At 36.0% G+C, this 16487-nt stretch overlaps 1 protein-coding gene across 1 annotated transcript in view; it reads left to right on the top strand.

Moving 5' to 3' along the window:
- Window positions 1–16487, top strand: part of KCNH5 (potassium voltage-gated channel subfamily H member 5) — a gene marked incomplete at both ends in the record, with an annotated part of 361648 nt that overhangs the window by 282538 nt on the left and 62623 nt on the right. The window contains one exon of the mRNA XM_079700833.1: window positions 3760–4012. Within this exon, the coding sequence (XP_079556959.1) occupies window positions 3760–4012 (253 nt within the window). The remainder of the gene's footprint in view (window positions 1–3759; window positions 4013–16487) is intronic.

Genomic DNA, 16487 nt, shown 5'->3' with positions numbered 1-16487 from the left:
TGGGATGCAGTGATTCTTCAATATATGTAAATCAATCAGTGTGATACACTACATTAACAAACTGAAAAATAAAAACCATATGATCATCTCAGTAGATGCAGAAAAAGCTTTTGACAAAATTCAACACCCATTTATGATAAAAACACTCCAAAAAGTGGGCATAGAGGGACCCTACCTCAACATAATAAGGGTCATATACAACAACCCACAGTAAACATCATTCTCAATTGTGAAAAACTGAAAGCATTTCCTCTAAGATCAGGATCTAGTCTCAGTGTTGAGGTTAGATCTTTGGAGCCTAAGGGGTATCTGTTATGATACCTCTTGATCTTGGGTTTAATGAAACTGGCATCATAAATACTCAAAAATTTTTCTTTTTCAGACCACGGCATTGTTCCTTTTTTTCACACTTGGTTTGCAGAATTCTAAAAACAACCCCTTATATTATAGCCATAGCTCTTCCAAAAAGAAAACTTATTGTCTTAATTAAGAGTCTACTTTGATTTATTTCTATCCTGACACAAAGAGGGGGTAAATAATCAACTTGGGAGTCAAATAAAAGAGGTCACTTTTAACTGAATATGTTCTACTGAAATTCAATTTCATTTGTTTATAACTATGAGATATCCAATGGGGAATATACCAGCGAGAGGTTGGATATGACATTCAAGGCAGAGTACATTGAAACTGGGACCAGTGGACCAGGTGTGAGAGTCATCTTGCATGATAACTTTATTTTATCACTTAAAACTAAATTTTGCCTTGCTTAAGACACTTATTAGGGCTTTCATTTACAGAAAAACAATAACACTATACTCATATTTTGATGACAGACACGTCGTGATAGAGCACATTCTCTATATACGGATTGGGAAGGAGCTTGCCACTAGGGGTGACTTTGGTCTATTTAACACTTAGTTTTAATTTGTCACTTTATGATGTCTGGAGTTTAGTATATACCTTGAGTCAAAATAATGAGGCAATGTCTTAAGGAAAGTGAAAAAAAAACGGAAAGATGCACTTAAAATACAATAAAAATCCTCTTTTGATATGCCACTGAACAGGGAATATTGCTAACATTGGAAGATTTCATTTGCAGCATGAATCTTGAAAGAAATAATTAAAAGGGCATAAAATGACTATTACCAAAATGAATCTAAAACAATGAAAGGTAAATGGGATAGAAATAGATTGATCCGTTTTCCCATTAAGCTATTCAGTGCAATGTTTATGCATGTGTGTATGTATTTTAAAATTGCTTTTATGTTTTTTGCTTTCTAGCACCAGTTTCATTTTCAACTTGAGGAAAATATAATATTAACATTAGTTAAAGTTTAAAATGTATTCAAGCTCATGCTGAAATACTTTCTTAATTCTGCTTGGAACCTCATCAAACAGCCAAGAAACAGAATTCGGGCAGGAGTGGAAAATGAAATTAAAAAAGCAAACTGCTTTTTTAGGGAACTAAAAAAAAAAGCAGTAAATTTTGTAGGAATACTCATGTTCAGTAGGGAAAATAAAAACTAGCCTTTCTTTAACTTTTGCCATGTGCAAGACTAAATTGGGTTAACTCAAGTTCTTTCATTTAATTCCTACAATGAACCTATGAAATAAACACTATCATCCCATTTCGTAGATGGGGTTTAGAGTCGTTAAATAACTTGCCTTAGGTTACAGAGGCAATAAGTGGTAGGTTTGCACCCAGACCCATGTCCTCTTGAGGTTGATCTTTTAGGGTACCTCTAAGTCATAAGTAATGACTTCTAGGCAGCATATGCTTCCATGTCACCTTGGCCATGCCCCTATCATAGCACTTTTCTCAGTGCATTATAAATGTCTCTTTACACGCCTACCTCCCCCTACTTCATGGTTACCTCCCCCAAAGCAAAGAGCATCTTATTTATCCTTCTAGTTCCAGGAATTTAATGCAGTGGCATGCCCCATAGTAGAAGCCCAATAAGTGCTTATTGAATGACTAATATTGTCAGAAGTCACTAAAAGTTAATATAGTAAAAAATAATTTATATTATTATGGAAAATAACTGATGTGGAAAGTGCCAATTGCTTCTGTATCCCTCTTAGGTGTTCCTTTCCTTAAAGATGAACTCTTTCAGAAAGATAGGTGAGCTGATTGTACTGCATATAGGAATTCAAAGGAGTAAGAAAAAATCCACAAAGATGCTTAAGTGATGTGAGATAGTATCACAGTACTAGGAGAGGTTAAGAGGAGGGATACTGAAATCATCATTTAATGAACGGTCTTTACATTTATCATGGGCTCGTCTTCTACACATGGAAGCAACCAGCTTTTCATTTCAAACAGAAATTTCCTTTTCATTGATAGTGAACCCCTAATAAAAGGAAAGTCAGGGGATATTCCAAGCCTTAGGTAATTTTTTAAAGGTTGAAATGCAATTAGTGGGCTTCCCTGGTGGTGCAGTGGTTGAGAGTCCGCCTGCCGATGCAGGGGACACGGGTTCGTGCCCCGGTCCGGGAGGATCCCACATGCTGTGGAGCGGCTGGGCCCATGAGCCATGGCTGCTGAGCCTGCGCGTCCAGAGCCTGTGCTCCGCAACGGGAGAGGCCACAACAGTGAGAGGCCTGCGTACTGCAAAAAAAAAAAAAAAAAAAAAAAAAAAAAATGCAATTAGTACAGGAATGCAATTAGTCCATTTTATATGAAAACATTATTCAGTATAACTTAATGAGGAAAAATCAACTTAGACTTCAGCTTGAGGGATTCAAATTCTATCAAAGAAAAACATTTCTGATTATAAGGAATAGTTTACCAAGGGAGTTGGGAGAGGATTCTAAGTGAATTTGCACATGCATCTTTAAATTGGGCAGTCCTGACTTCTATAATCATATCTTGCTTGATGATGCTCTGATGATAATGTGAGGGTAATGTCCATTTTAATCTGGGTCTTTAATTGCCCTGTCTGAAAGCTACAGGGAATAAAAGCTCTGTACCCCTATCTCTCTAAGCATGTTTCTGCCATTTGTTCCCTCTTCTAAAGGATACATAGAGCTTATTCTTCTGTTGCTTTCAGCAGTCTTTAGGAGTCAGAGACTCGAATGAGTAAGGGCTGCCATGCAACATGATGTGCCCACCTTGCCAGCATTGACGTTGCCAGTTGCCTAAGCCCTACAGAAGGCTGATGAATATTCTTTTCACTCCCTGAGCATGAATTCATTAGTAAACTGAAAATACGTATTTCAGAGTGAAGAAAACACATTGAGAGTGGAGTTATATCAGCCATGTCAAATTGCATGTCATGTTGCAAGGGTGCTTTTGTTGATTTTGTTGTCTTATAACTGGTTAATACGAATCCATCTCCAATGTGTAGTAAAAGTCCATTATCCTGAATTTTGATTTAGTTTTGAAAAAATTCTAAAACAGCAACTAGACTAAAATGAATGTTATTGACCTATCTTAGTTGGCTTTTTGATGACATTATATTAAATACTTTTCTGAGACACTTCCTGGCCATTTTAAGACTCTGTTGTCTCTGTGGTGAGATCCATACCCCCTCAGAGCTTTAGTATATGGTGCTGTATTGTAATAGCCCCTATGCTCATCAGCCCATCCCACTGGATTTTTATCATCTTTCAGAGCAGAGCTGTGTCTTGTTACCTTTTTCCTCAATACATTGTTTTGCAGACTGTGTCATAGTCAATAAGTATGTTAGATTACATTTTTTTTTCTGAAATAGTCCCTCTCTGTTTTCTTCTCACTTATGCATCTCTCACTTTCTTCAGGTCCTTTCCATCTGTCCCAAGGACATGAGAGCTGATATCTGTGTTCATCTAAACCGGAAGGTTTTTAATGAGCATCCTGCTTTTCGATTGGCCAGCGACGGGTGTCTGCGCGCCTTGGCGGTAGAGTTTCAAACTATTCACTGTGCTCCTGGGGACCTCATTTACCATGCTGGAGAAAGTGTGGATGCCCTCTGCTTTGTGGTATCAGGATCCTTGGAAGTCATCCAGGATGATGAGGTGGTGGCTATTTTAGGTACTGTGAACTTTCCTAACGTAGTAGCAAACGTGTAACCGTTTTAGAGATTTTACTTCTCAGGTTTCTTAAGAGAAATTTCCTTTGCTTGGTGACTTTGGAAATTGGGTCACTAATAAGATGATGAATCTCAGTGAAAACTAGTAGTTCCGTTTCAGCAGAGAACATTAGTATTGGTCATAGCTTAATGGGCTGCATGAGGGTTTGGTTAAACTTTCTTTGGCAACATAGGACAGTGCCTTTTAGACTGGAGGTGATCACAGCCTAAGGTGGCTGTACCTCCTTGTTGGTAAGTGTGAAAATGGCTTGTGAAATGATTGTCAGTTTAGTAACCTGAGTGTTAGTCTCAGAGGGACAATAGAACCCGTGTAGTTCGACATTTCCTTTTAGAGATGTATAAATTGAGGCCCAGAAAACTTTAGTGACTGGCCCAGCTAGTTAGTAAATGAATTAGGACTTGCATACAGATCATCTTACTCTAAACCTCTCCGCTTCCTCAGAGTGGACCTAAGTAGTGAGCTGAAAGTGATGAGGAGGTAAATGAATTTGACCCATTATATTGGAATAATCACAATGCAAGTAAACTTAGGTTTTTAAAGCTGGTTTTGTCCATCTACATTTATGAATCAGGAAAGTTATTCAGCTAATAATAAATTTGTTCTAAAATTCAGAGACCTGGTAGATAGTTGCACTGATGAAAGAAGGCAGTGACAGAACATGTGAGTGACAAAATTTTTAAAAATTACATGTTTGGGGACAGTGTAATGCATTTTATGTTTTGTCTTGGTAAAAAAATTGCTAAATGATATTTTAGATCATTTTCTGCTCAAATATCTGCAGCATGAAGTCCACATAGATTAAAAAAGGAAGCAATAATGAGGTCAGAGGAGAATCATTTCTTGTGTTTTTTCAAGTAAAATAAGTTAGAATTGCAGGATGTCAACTCCCTTTTGATCACATTTTTCATGGCTTGTATCTCATGAAAAATGAGCTCAATTTTTTTTTTTTTTCCGCGGCATGCGGGCCTCTCACTGTTGTGGCCTCTCCCTGTTGTGGCCTCTCCCGTTGCGGAGCACAGGCTCCAGACGTGCAGGCTCAGCGGCCATGGCTCACGGGCCCAGCCACTCCGCAGCATGTGGGATCCTCCCGGACCGGGGCACGAACCCATGTCCCCTGCATCGGCAGGCGGACTCTCAACCACTGCGCCACCAGGGAAGCCCTGAGCTCAATTTTTAAACTATTGAATTTTTTAGCTACTGAGGTCAACCTACCATAGCTTGAATGCCACTTATTCTCATAAATAAAGACTGACTGATATATTTTAGAAACTGCAAAAGCAAAATCCAGCCCCAAAATAAAGGACTGATTTCAAAAAACACAATTACTTGAAAAAGACAGAACTGAGAATTGAGAAACAATGACTCTTCATAGGAAAATACAGTAAAATTTGTAAGGATTACAGAAAATGATTCAGTGTTGCAAATGACTGAACACTATTGTTTGTAACCCTTTCCTTAACTGTTGAGAAATAATATTATATTTATGCATAAATTTCTTTTAGAAACTTTTTATTTTTAATATTTTTTTTGCAAGAAAAATGCATACAGTACTTAGAGTCAGCACTCTGGGTGTGTTTAATGCTGCTTAGTGCTTGTTCTGCTTTGTTTCTTGGAGTATAAAGGAGTTATATAATCCTTCATTAAAAACTGTACATTTTGCCAGAACAATCCTTTGTGGTAAAATGGAGTATATACACACTACAACCGTTCTTGTTTGCTTAAAGAAGAGGATAAAACACAAGCCCAAAACAGGTGTATTTTTTCCTGCATGTTCATGTCAATGGTGGGTGGGAGAACAGACATAAAATATATTACACTAAAGTGAGTACCGTCATGATAAATTACCTTGGCTGTGCACTCATTGTCATTTGCTTTGCCCCATTTTCTTCATTATAGCTTTACCTTGGTAGATTCTTTTCTAAAAAGATGGATGGAGAAAGCCCTGAGTGTAGTACCTCTGGGCTGGATCTGCTAAGCTGGAATCATTTGTTCAGTGAGACAGACAAAATGCATTATCTTTTCATTTTAAAATAAAATGGTAGTTGGTTTTGCCCAGTGACACAGTAAAAATGAACACAGGGCCCCTGGGTATTGGCCCAGTCTCATCATATATCTGTCATATTTTATTTCTTTGAATGCATGCTTTTTGTTTATCCTCTTTAAAAATCTTGAGATTTCAGAGACTTTTCATCTCTTGGTTTAATGAATCAAATTATATATACACGTCTCTGGCAATCTTTCTTTATCGTGTGGGCCTCTAACAAAGATTAGTTCAGCCAAGAGGCAGTCAGAAGGTTTTTGTTTAAAAAAAAAAAAGTTTTGATCTATAAGTGATCTCCCAAAGAGGAGGTAAGTGAGTGGTGGGGAGGCATGGGCTCAAAGGGCCACCTAGGTGCCATGGTGCTGGGCAAAGACACTGTCCTCATGGAGTCTGTGATTTGGGTCACTGGTGATGAGATAGTCATGGAGACAAGCTTTGGGAACTCTGCCTTGGTGTTGCACCTTCTGCTAATCTGGCTTTATAGGAAGGCAATCTGAGGAGACTGTGGACTAGGAGTATGGACTCATGGTGACTTTCTGCAGGAGATGGAGTATGATGTCATACACGAGAGACGACTGCACCACATGCAGTGGTGTGTCTGCCATGGTCTAGATACACCCTTGTGCTCATATGGTTTACAGGTTCCACCCATGAGGCAGCTGAAGTCCGGTGCCTGCTGCCATCTGTGCTTCACCTGAGGGGCATGGAACCTGCCAGAAGGGCCTTCCTTAATGAACCAGCTTCTTGACTTGTAGACCAGTTGTCACACCAGCTCTGTTGTGTGACTTCTCAGTGTGGTTTCCATTGGGGACACATGTTTTCAGATTTTTCTAAACCAAAAATACTTTCTTTTACAATTAAAAAGATTTTTTTGTTTGTTTGTTTAACACTTACGATGCTTTAACAATGCTTTAGGAAAGGGAGAGGGGAAAACAGTAACTCATCAGTATCACTTCTGACACTTTGTGACTGTTCATTCCTTTTCTACTGTTTTTTCTTCTTACCTTCTCATTTTTTGCTAGCCTAATTACAAACTTGATGAAAAGTTGCAAAAATTATCAGCATGTGAAGTTTGACATATAGCCTTAGGTTTTCTACCTTACTGAGTAAGTTGATTAGGTCTTCAATATCTTTACTTATTTTTTTTCCCTCTTGATCTATTTTTGAACTGAGAGTGGCATAGTAAAGTATTTTATTATTAAGGTGTTTTGTCGATGTCTCTTTGTATCTCCTGTAGTTTGTGCCAGTTGTTGCTGTGTTATTTGGTGTACAAATATTCATAACTATTATATCTTCATTTTGAATTGTGTCTTTTAGCATTGAAATGTGTCCTTTTTCATCATGACCCTTATAAGGGTCAGACAGAAACAGCATCCTCTCCCCCATCTCAGTATACCTCAAAAAAATGAGAATTTGTTTTAAATTGGTCTGATAAATAGTCCTTGCTCTCTCTTACACTGATTTATTTGCCAGTTGAAAGGTAGAAAACTGAAGTCGTTTTCAAATTAATTAAAAATCTCTGAATCCAAAAACCAGGTACAGTGCATTCTTTTGGATCCTTGCCTCTGAACGGTCTCTTGGTAGGTACCTAATTCTTTAGTGTGTCAAAAGTGTTAAGGTGTTTAATGAATAAGTTCTGAAGCAGAACTAATTAATGGAAAGATAAAAAATGTAGTCAATAAATACCTTCTTTTTTAACACTAAGAGGTGGCTTCAAGTTGTTTTCTAAATAGGGCATAGGAAGATAATTGCAGTTCATGTCTTTTTCTAATGTGAAGTTCTTTCAGTTCTTACACCTCCACCTTTTTTTTCTTTTGACCTTCCCACTTTTTATGAAACACAAAGGATTCCAAACTAAGTTCATGATGAATACATAATATTTTATATGCTTTAATATCGTCTTGCTTTTTAGTTTTTACCCTATAATTACTTAATGTGAACAGAGTTATTGGTATGCCTAAAATAGCCAGGTTACTTTTAAGTCTTGACAAAGTATATTGTACCGTATAGAGACTATAAAAATGGCATTTCCCCACTAACTTTAGACCCAACTCCTAAGATATTTGTTTTGCTGCATTCACATTTTGTCTTTTCTCTTCTGTGTTCAGAATAAACACTTTACTTGAGAGAATAAAATATAAGCAGAATAAAATACTTTCTCTTCTGTGATATTAGAGTCATATAGTTGGAATTATTAATATAACACAATCTGTATCTAAGTCTTTTAATTGTAACTTTAAATTCCCAAGAGAACTATGATTGTTTATGTAGGGTTTGGATGGAAGGGTTAGATGGCCCTATCAAGTTGGGGGAAGAGGGCATAAGTGAGGAAGGGAAAGACAGAATTAAATGAACTTAATAATATAAAAAGGGTAATTTCTAGAACCTGGGTTAAGATTCCATTTTAATTAGGATCAGTTATTTAGAATCAGTTCATCTCTTATAAACATTTGTCCATTATCAAAGAAAACATAAGTTATAGTTATCAAAATTCAAAATTTTCTTCTTATTTTTATTCCAAAAAGAAAAAATCTGAGATGTGAAAGAATAATATTGTGCTGTTTTCAGAATTTGTGAAAATGTGACTTTTGTGTTGTGGTTAAGATTTCTTCCCATATACTTGTTATTAACAGTCAAGTGCTTCACACTTTAAAATCTTAAAAGGGCTATCCCCAAGCCCCAGAAAATTATTTTCTTTTGCATCCACATTTCTGTGTTTTGAGATGCTGTACTATGAACCAGGTATGTTCGCTTTACATATTATGCTGATGATGAACTTAGTTAATTTAGACATTTTTATAATAGGCAAACCAGTTATTTGCTTTAAAAAATTGCATGCTTATCTTGTTTTAAACTTTCTAAGTAGTGATTAAAACATTTATCTATGGTTTAAATTATATACTTTAGAATTCCTCAGCATGTAGATTTTTGGATAAAATATAGTCTTTACAATCTGGTAGTTTAGACTTAACTTCAAACCCTCTCTCTACTATCCATCAAAACCAAGTCTTGTTCATTCTATCTCCTTGGTGTCTCTTTAACCTATCCTTAATGTTCCTTCCCATGACCACTGCTCTTAAAATTTTGGTTCTGGGTTGTGGCTGCCATCTGAAAAGTCTATCTACTCTCAATCTGTTATTAACTTCAACCTCCAAATCTATGTTATGCTACCACCACAATAATTTTTCTAAAATATAAAATATCTTGTTAGACTCCTTGTTAGGATTGTCATTTTAGCATTTTGGGGATAAAATGTTAGCTCTTAGCATGGCCTATGAAGCCATTTAGGTCTTGGTCTTTGCCCTCCTTTCCAGCCTGATTTGTGCCATTCCCTATTCCTACTCTATTTTCACTATATTGAATTGCAGGAAGTTTCCTAAGCACCAAGTTCTCTCACTGGCAAGCTATTGCATTTACTACTTCCTTTGTTTAGAACATTTTTTCTCCTCTTTTTAATTGTCTGTCTCTTGCTTCTTCATCTTCTTTTACTCTTTCCTTTCTTGCCCTAGTCTGGATCAGATGCCTCTGTTCTGGGCTTCTACTTCATGCCTAGACAGGGTTCTTAGTCTATCTTTTACTTGTTTATACTCCTACTGCATTGTGAGTACTTGAAATGTCTCGCTTATTTTTGTCTCTCTGTCATCTGTGATAGGACCTCTTAAATAGGTTCTCAGTAAAGGTTCAGTGAGCCAAATTAGCCAGCACTTTGTTTTGCCATTAAGCAGTTTTTATAATTGTTTTAATTCTGGGTACCTACAAAAAATTGCTGTATTCTGTTGCCATTTTCTTTATGTTTTATCTTGAGATACTGACTACCCTCTGTTTCTCTTTCATCTCTATGATTTTAGTAAAATGCATTTCCCTAAGACTCTTGCTTTAGCATAGATCTAGTATGGACTGAGAAAATATTTTCCTACAGTTAGCCAGGAAGTTTGAACAAGGAGAATAAGAAAAGATAAATGTTAAATATCTCAGGCCACTAACAACTCTTTAACAAAACACTCCTTCCTTGTTCTCCATCAGGAACTCCCAGTAGCAAGAAAGAATCTAACTTGTACCCTGGTCATTGACTATGGTAGAAAAACTTTATATCTGTGGAAGGGGATTTGGCTTTAATTCCTAAAAGTGACATTACTTTTGACATCAACTGGAAGGAATAGGTCTACAAATTAGAATTAATTTTACTAGAAAATTAACATTTAAGAGTTAAAAGCGGCTTATGGAAAGAAAAAATCATATGTGTAGTTAGTAACTGAGCTTGCCTATACTTAAGTAAAATTTAAACTCTATAGTAATGTTTTGATTTTAAGATTTCCTATCAAAATATTTAAAGTATATTTTTGAGAAGTGAAATCCAGACCCCTTTGAAAGTCTGATTTAAATACCAATAGTTGTTAAATACTCATTATCTTATAAGCATTATTACATCAAATTCTCTAATTTACTCTGTGAAAAAAGTATTTGCTGTAGTCATCTTATAGATGAAAAAACCAAGGCTCTGCAGTATCAGGTGATTTGCCCTAGGTCACAGCTAGAAAATAAGTGGTGGGTATAGGATTTGAACCCAGATTTATCTGACTCAATGTCCATTCTCTTTACTATCACATTACAAATGTGATGCTTTCTTTAACAGGAATTTTAAAATGGAATTTTGAAATTATGCAACTAGTTGGTTTAATCTTGACAGAAAATGGAGGGCCTATGTTAACTTTACCAATTTGCTTCCTTTTATTAAAAACAATTTTTTTTCTAACAACACTAAGTACCACACCAGTGTATGTTACAAAAAACCAAACATGACCCAAGTATAAGATGGTTAATCAGCTACTAAATATCCACAAATATGGTCCTCCTCCCAGTGACTAGTTTACGCCAGGCAGGTGTTTAGGACTGGGAAGAACTGGCTCAGAGTGTGAATCTCATGAGCCCTCAGAACACAAGATGAGGATCTTAAGTTCTGCTTATGGGTCTTTCATCTGGGTATTGGAAGAGTTCAGGGTCCATCTAGTTGGTAGGTATTAAAGTGGAAATGAAGCTTTTAAGAATGCTCCAGGATTGCAAGAATGGCCACAAATCTTTGCAGTTTCTTCCATGCAGAGGTGGAGTCTATTTCTCCACTCATTGGGTTTGTACTGGCCTTGTGACTTGTCTCAGTTCTTAGGCTGAATCCTCTGCTGTTCCCTTAAATGCTCACAGTCTCTGGACAGAGTAGGGATGCTTGGCCTGCTTTTCTCATTGCTCTTTTTTTTTTTTCCTGAGGTCATGACATCCACGTACAGAAAGCTTCATCTTCATTTTTCCAGATTTCTTATATCTACCTACATATCAGTGTCTTGCTCCCACTCTCCTTCTCTACCCTGCCTTCCCCTAATCAAGCCCATTATTTCATATTTTCTCAAAAAGTATCAAGGATTCTTTTGTCTTTAAGGAATTGAAAACTTAACTAATTACAGGTTTAATAAGTTGGTTTCGTTTTGTCACTAAGAAGATCAAAGCTAGTCAGTTGTAGGTGTTGGTTTACTTACTTGGTGAATGCCATTGAGAATTCAGTCTTCCTTTTGGTATGCGGAGGGGGAGGTGTTATTGATGAGTACATGCACATCAAAATTACTTGAATTTTTAAGTTTGCAAACTAAAAAACAGATTCAGAAAACTCACAATATAAACATATAACCTAATGAAACTTTATAATCAAAGATCCTGTAACCATTTCACAAGTTAAGAAACAGAACTTTTACAACCCCTGCCTCCCTGGAGAAGTCCCACTGTGTGACCCATCCTAAACACCAAGTTTGATTTGCTTATTTCTAAATTTGATGATTAGACTCAGGTTCAGTCCCTTTGCAAGACTCTAGGTGGGTGTGTTCTTTCATCAGATGACGTGATTATCTAGTTGCATTTTTTGATGGTGTTAACAACTGTTGATACTCAATGCCTAGATCCATTAATTCACTGGGAGTTGCAAAATGAACATGTTCTAATTTTATATTTTTGTTTGTTAGTTGGAATGCTTTTATAGAGAGATACTTCCTCTCAACTACTATTTGTTTATTCAGTGTGAAGTTCACATAGGAATGGCCACATATATGCTTGATACTTCTCCATTATATACCAACTTTTAAGATAACTAATTGGTTTCTTATCCTCTGAGGGTACCTAGATAGTTTCTTAAAAATATCCTTATGTACTAATGAATTTAAACAAATGATGAATTTCAGTGCTTTGCAGTTTTGACCATTATTGAAGTGCAAACTGTCCTATCTTTGGCAAGTAAGAGCCTCTTCAAGTTGGCTCCTGTGCCTTTTTGATACAGCAGTCTTTCTTTGCTATGTAATATGACCAGATCCTCATCTTGTATAATTCTGCCCCACACCTGGAATCAGCCATTAGTCATTTCTCCAAGAAGCTTGAATTTGTTTTTGTGAAAAATATTTCACAATCTTTGTCCTACAGATATTCACTGCTACTGAGTTGGTCATTGTCTCTTGGTCCATTTAATAAATAAAATGAAGATAAAAATATTTGTATGTGTGTCTGTGTATGTGTGTGTAGTATGTATATATATATATATGTATATATGAACACATATATAAATAAAATTTCTCATGAGTTCATACAATATATTTAACTAAAACTGAGTACAATAGGCCTTTATCTATCCGTGTCTATATTGCATCTTCAACTACTTCCTTCCATATTGAGAATGCTGTGGATGATATAATTAAAATATTGCATAATTGCTCAATTGCTTTATGCCACATTACAAATATAACAACCTTAGAATAACAGTACTAATGCCATCACCACCAATATGATTACTGAAAATACATAAAAAGATTTTTGCATATGCTTGTCCCGTTCTCCCCCATCCATCATTATTTTTAGTAGTTGTACTATATATTGTTAAAGCATATAACCATTGCATACTGTACCCTCTCCCTTTTAACCTTCATTTAGTCTTAATTCTTCAAGTAACTGTATAGTTAGTGCTACCACTAGTCTTTATGTCAGTGTCACTCTAAGTATTTTGGTTGTATGAAGATTATTCACTAATAGTAGGAAAAATCCATGGGAGCAAAATTCCCTGAGTTCTTTTATATTGTTGATATAGTTTGTGTCCTTTATTCTTGAAAATCCGTTTTGCTGGATATGAAATTCTTGGTTCACATTTCTTCCTAGAGTATTTTAAATGTTACTCCTTCCACCTCGCTCAGATCAATAGGCAAATCATGGAGCTTTTGTTTTCTGCCACCATATCTTTTGTGTCTTTCTGTCCTCTTTAATCTTGTTGTCACTGCCTTAACTCATGATGAGGTAATTATGAGGTGAGGTGAAATCATGTATTTGTAATCTGTGAAATATCATATGGTTGTCTCACAGTGATGTAACAGTACTTCCTTTGCCACTTTTCACACTGTCATTAGTTCTGCTATTAAAGCATTGGATAGGCCATGACTCTCTTTACTTGAAACACTTTTAGTCGTTCATCTTTTTTTTTTTTGCGGTATGCAGGCCTCTCACTGCCATGGCCTCTCCCATTGCGGAGCACAGGCTCCAGACGCGCAGGCTCAGCGGCCATGGCTCACGGGCCTAGCCGCTCCGCGGCATGTGGAATCTTCCCGGACCGGGGCACGAACCCGTGTCCCCTGCATCAGCAGGTGGACTCTCAACCACTGCGCCACCAGGGAAGCCTAGTCGTTCGTCTTTGAAATAGGATGAAGCAGACTGTTGCATTGCACTAAATGTTCTCCCTCTTGGGTGCTGTGTTTTCCCTCTAGACTTGGCCTTCTCTCTATGTCCCATAGGTTTCCAGTATTGGGCTAATACTGCTCATCATCCCCTGGGCAGATCATGCTCATGCTGCTGTTTCACAAAAAGTACTGCTCTTCTCTTGAAGGCTCCACTGTGATTAAACCCAAACACTACTTTACTTGTGAGGTCTTAACTAAATACCCTCAAATTCAAAACAAATGTTTCTTCTTGTGTGCATTCCCTATCCTGATCCTATAGTACTTATTTTATTTTTTCCTATTTTATCATTTTTTGGACATATAATAAGAGTCTTTCTTATTATACATTAAAAATTCTTGAGAACAGCATTTCTATTTCCTGTATGTCTCTATCCCTCCACAGCATAAAGCACATGTTCTAGCTGAAGGGTAGTATTAGAGCTAGGGTTAGGATGCTAGATGTATTCATTGAATGGGGTGAAGAGGACAGCCATCATTTCTACCATTTGATAGGTGTGAAGTGTGCAAGACTTAGTTATAATATGAACATTATAATAGGCTTCAACTCTAAATGCTTTCTTAGAAAAAGAAAACAGAAGAATTTCAAGATATAACTGCTTTTTAGTTTAGTCTTTTTCTTGGACGTGTTTTTTATAATATGCTACTAACTTTCTTGATTTGGACACATGTTTGGGTTTCTGTATGTAACCAATTTGTTCTTAACACTAATAGTGCCAAATTCAGGATTACCAGCTTGCTACTTACCATATCTTCTACCTCCTCAGAGGCAGCTACCATCATCCCTTACTTATCTATCAGGATACTCTCTATTTTTTTACATCTCCTTTATTTTTTTATAGATCTTTATTGGAGTGTAATTGCTTCACAATACTGTGTTAGTTTCTGTTGTATAACAAAATGAATCAGCCATACATATATCCCTATATCCCCTCCCTCTTGAGCCTCCCTTCCACCCTCCCTATCCCACTTAGTAACAGCTATTTGGCTCATTCTTTGTGTGTGTAAATAAAAATTCATAAGCTAAATCAGTGATTTTTTTGTAGATAAGAATTATTGGCTTCTCTAAAAGTGTCAAGATGTATTCATTATAATTTTTCAACAGAATGACTTTGGACATCAATCACTGAAGATTGGCAGGCACCAATTCTAAATATTTTAAAGATTCTATTCTTACACACCAATATAATTTCTAAAGTTTAATGCTCATCATCTTCTTTCTGTTCTTGTCCTTCAAAATATTACTTTATGGCATTTGCTGTCCATAAATAGTCCAAGTCAATTTAAAATCACATAATTTAAAAACTCTTAGTGTTGTTCATTTGTAAATGAATATTTTTGTTCATATGTATTCATAATAAAGTTTATGAGCTGACTACAACAATCAGTTATAGTGAAGGGCTGACTGATAAAAGTAAAAATGTGAATCAAGTCCATTCTGTAGAAGAATCATTAAATAGAGCTACAGTACAACCTCACATACACTCACAGGAAACTACCTAAGTAAACTTCAAATGCTATATTTTTAGGGATTCGTTGGCTATGATAGATAGCTGTACTCACTCATGAATAACTGAGATAATTTTTATGAATTCATTTTATCTATATCATTAACTCACCAAACGATGTGTTTCACATTAAAATAAAAACACTGTCTGTAAAACCAGCACGTCAGGGTACCGGCATACCATGATCTGTATTACTTCTTTAATTATGTTGTAACTTTTTGTCTCTGTTTTGTCTTTAAATTTTCCAGTTTTTTTGCTCTATGAATCTTTAACAGTTACTTCTGTTTTACAATCCTGTTTCCTGTGGTTTGAAAGTAAAATACTTCATAAGATGATGCAAAGAACTGAGAAAATATAAATAGACCAAACAACAACTTTCATGTTGAGTGTGAGCTTTTCTAGTAATTTTAGGGCTTTGGGGGAAGGTTACTTTTCTCAAACTCTAAAATGTTTCTAGCTGAGACTACTTGCACCCAGTGGGAACTGACCTAAAAACTAGCATCAAATATTCTATAGTTATGAGGATGAACAGGATTTCCCAGTCCTGAAAGTGTGCAAAATCTTTGTGATGAAAAAAAAAGGACGCTTCTCTATTAGATAGTCCATGCATAACCACATGTCTTCACAGCTGTGATTCCTGCACATTACTCAGTGTAAATGTGCATAATATTTCCTGAAGAACATTAGCCAGCTCATAAATTAACTGATTTACAAGACAACTATCTTTCCACAAGTTCCTTAAATGTTTGTTGTGAATTGAGTGACTATTAGGTGATATAGAAAACTGGATAAAGCAAAATAGTTTGAAATGGTTGATTAGATTAATGTCTAATTGATATATTGTGTATCCTAATGGAAATTCTATGTTATAAAACAATTAGTATTGTTTATATGTAATGTGAGTTCTGATGTTTGGAGCAGAATAATTCACATTGATTAATTTCGCTATGTTTCTCTAAACATTTTTAGGGAGAGGAGCAGAGGATAAGTTTTACTTTGGTTGAGTCAGTTAAATTTTTGTGTTACTTTTCAGCCTCATAGACTTTTTATTTCCCCATGATAGTAAAAAAGATAAATAACTTAAATTTAAAATTTTTGATAGAAATATGGTGAGAATTT

This window comes from Hyperoodon ampullatus, assembly GCF_949752795.1.
Source record: "Hyperoodon ampullatus genome assembly, chromosome: 3".
NCBI classification, from domain to species: Eukaryota; Metazoa; Chordata; class Mammalia; order Artiodactyla; family Ziphiidae; genus Hyperoodon; species Hyperoodon ampullatus.
The sequence above is the reverse complement of the archived record's forward strand: the minus strand, read 5'-3'. Positions and strand labels throughout refer to the sequence as shown.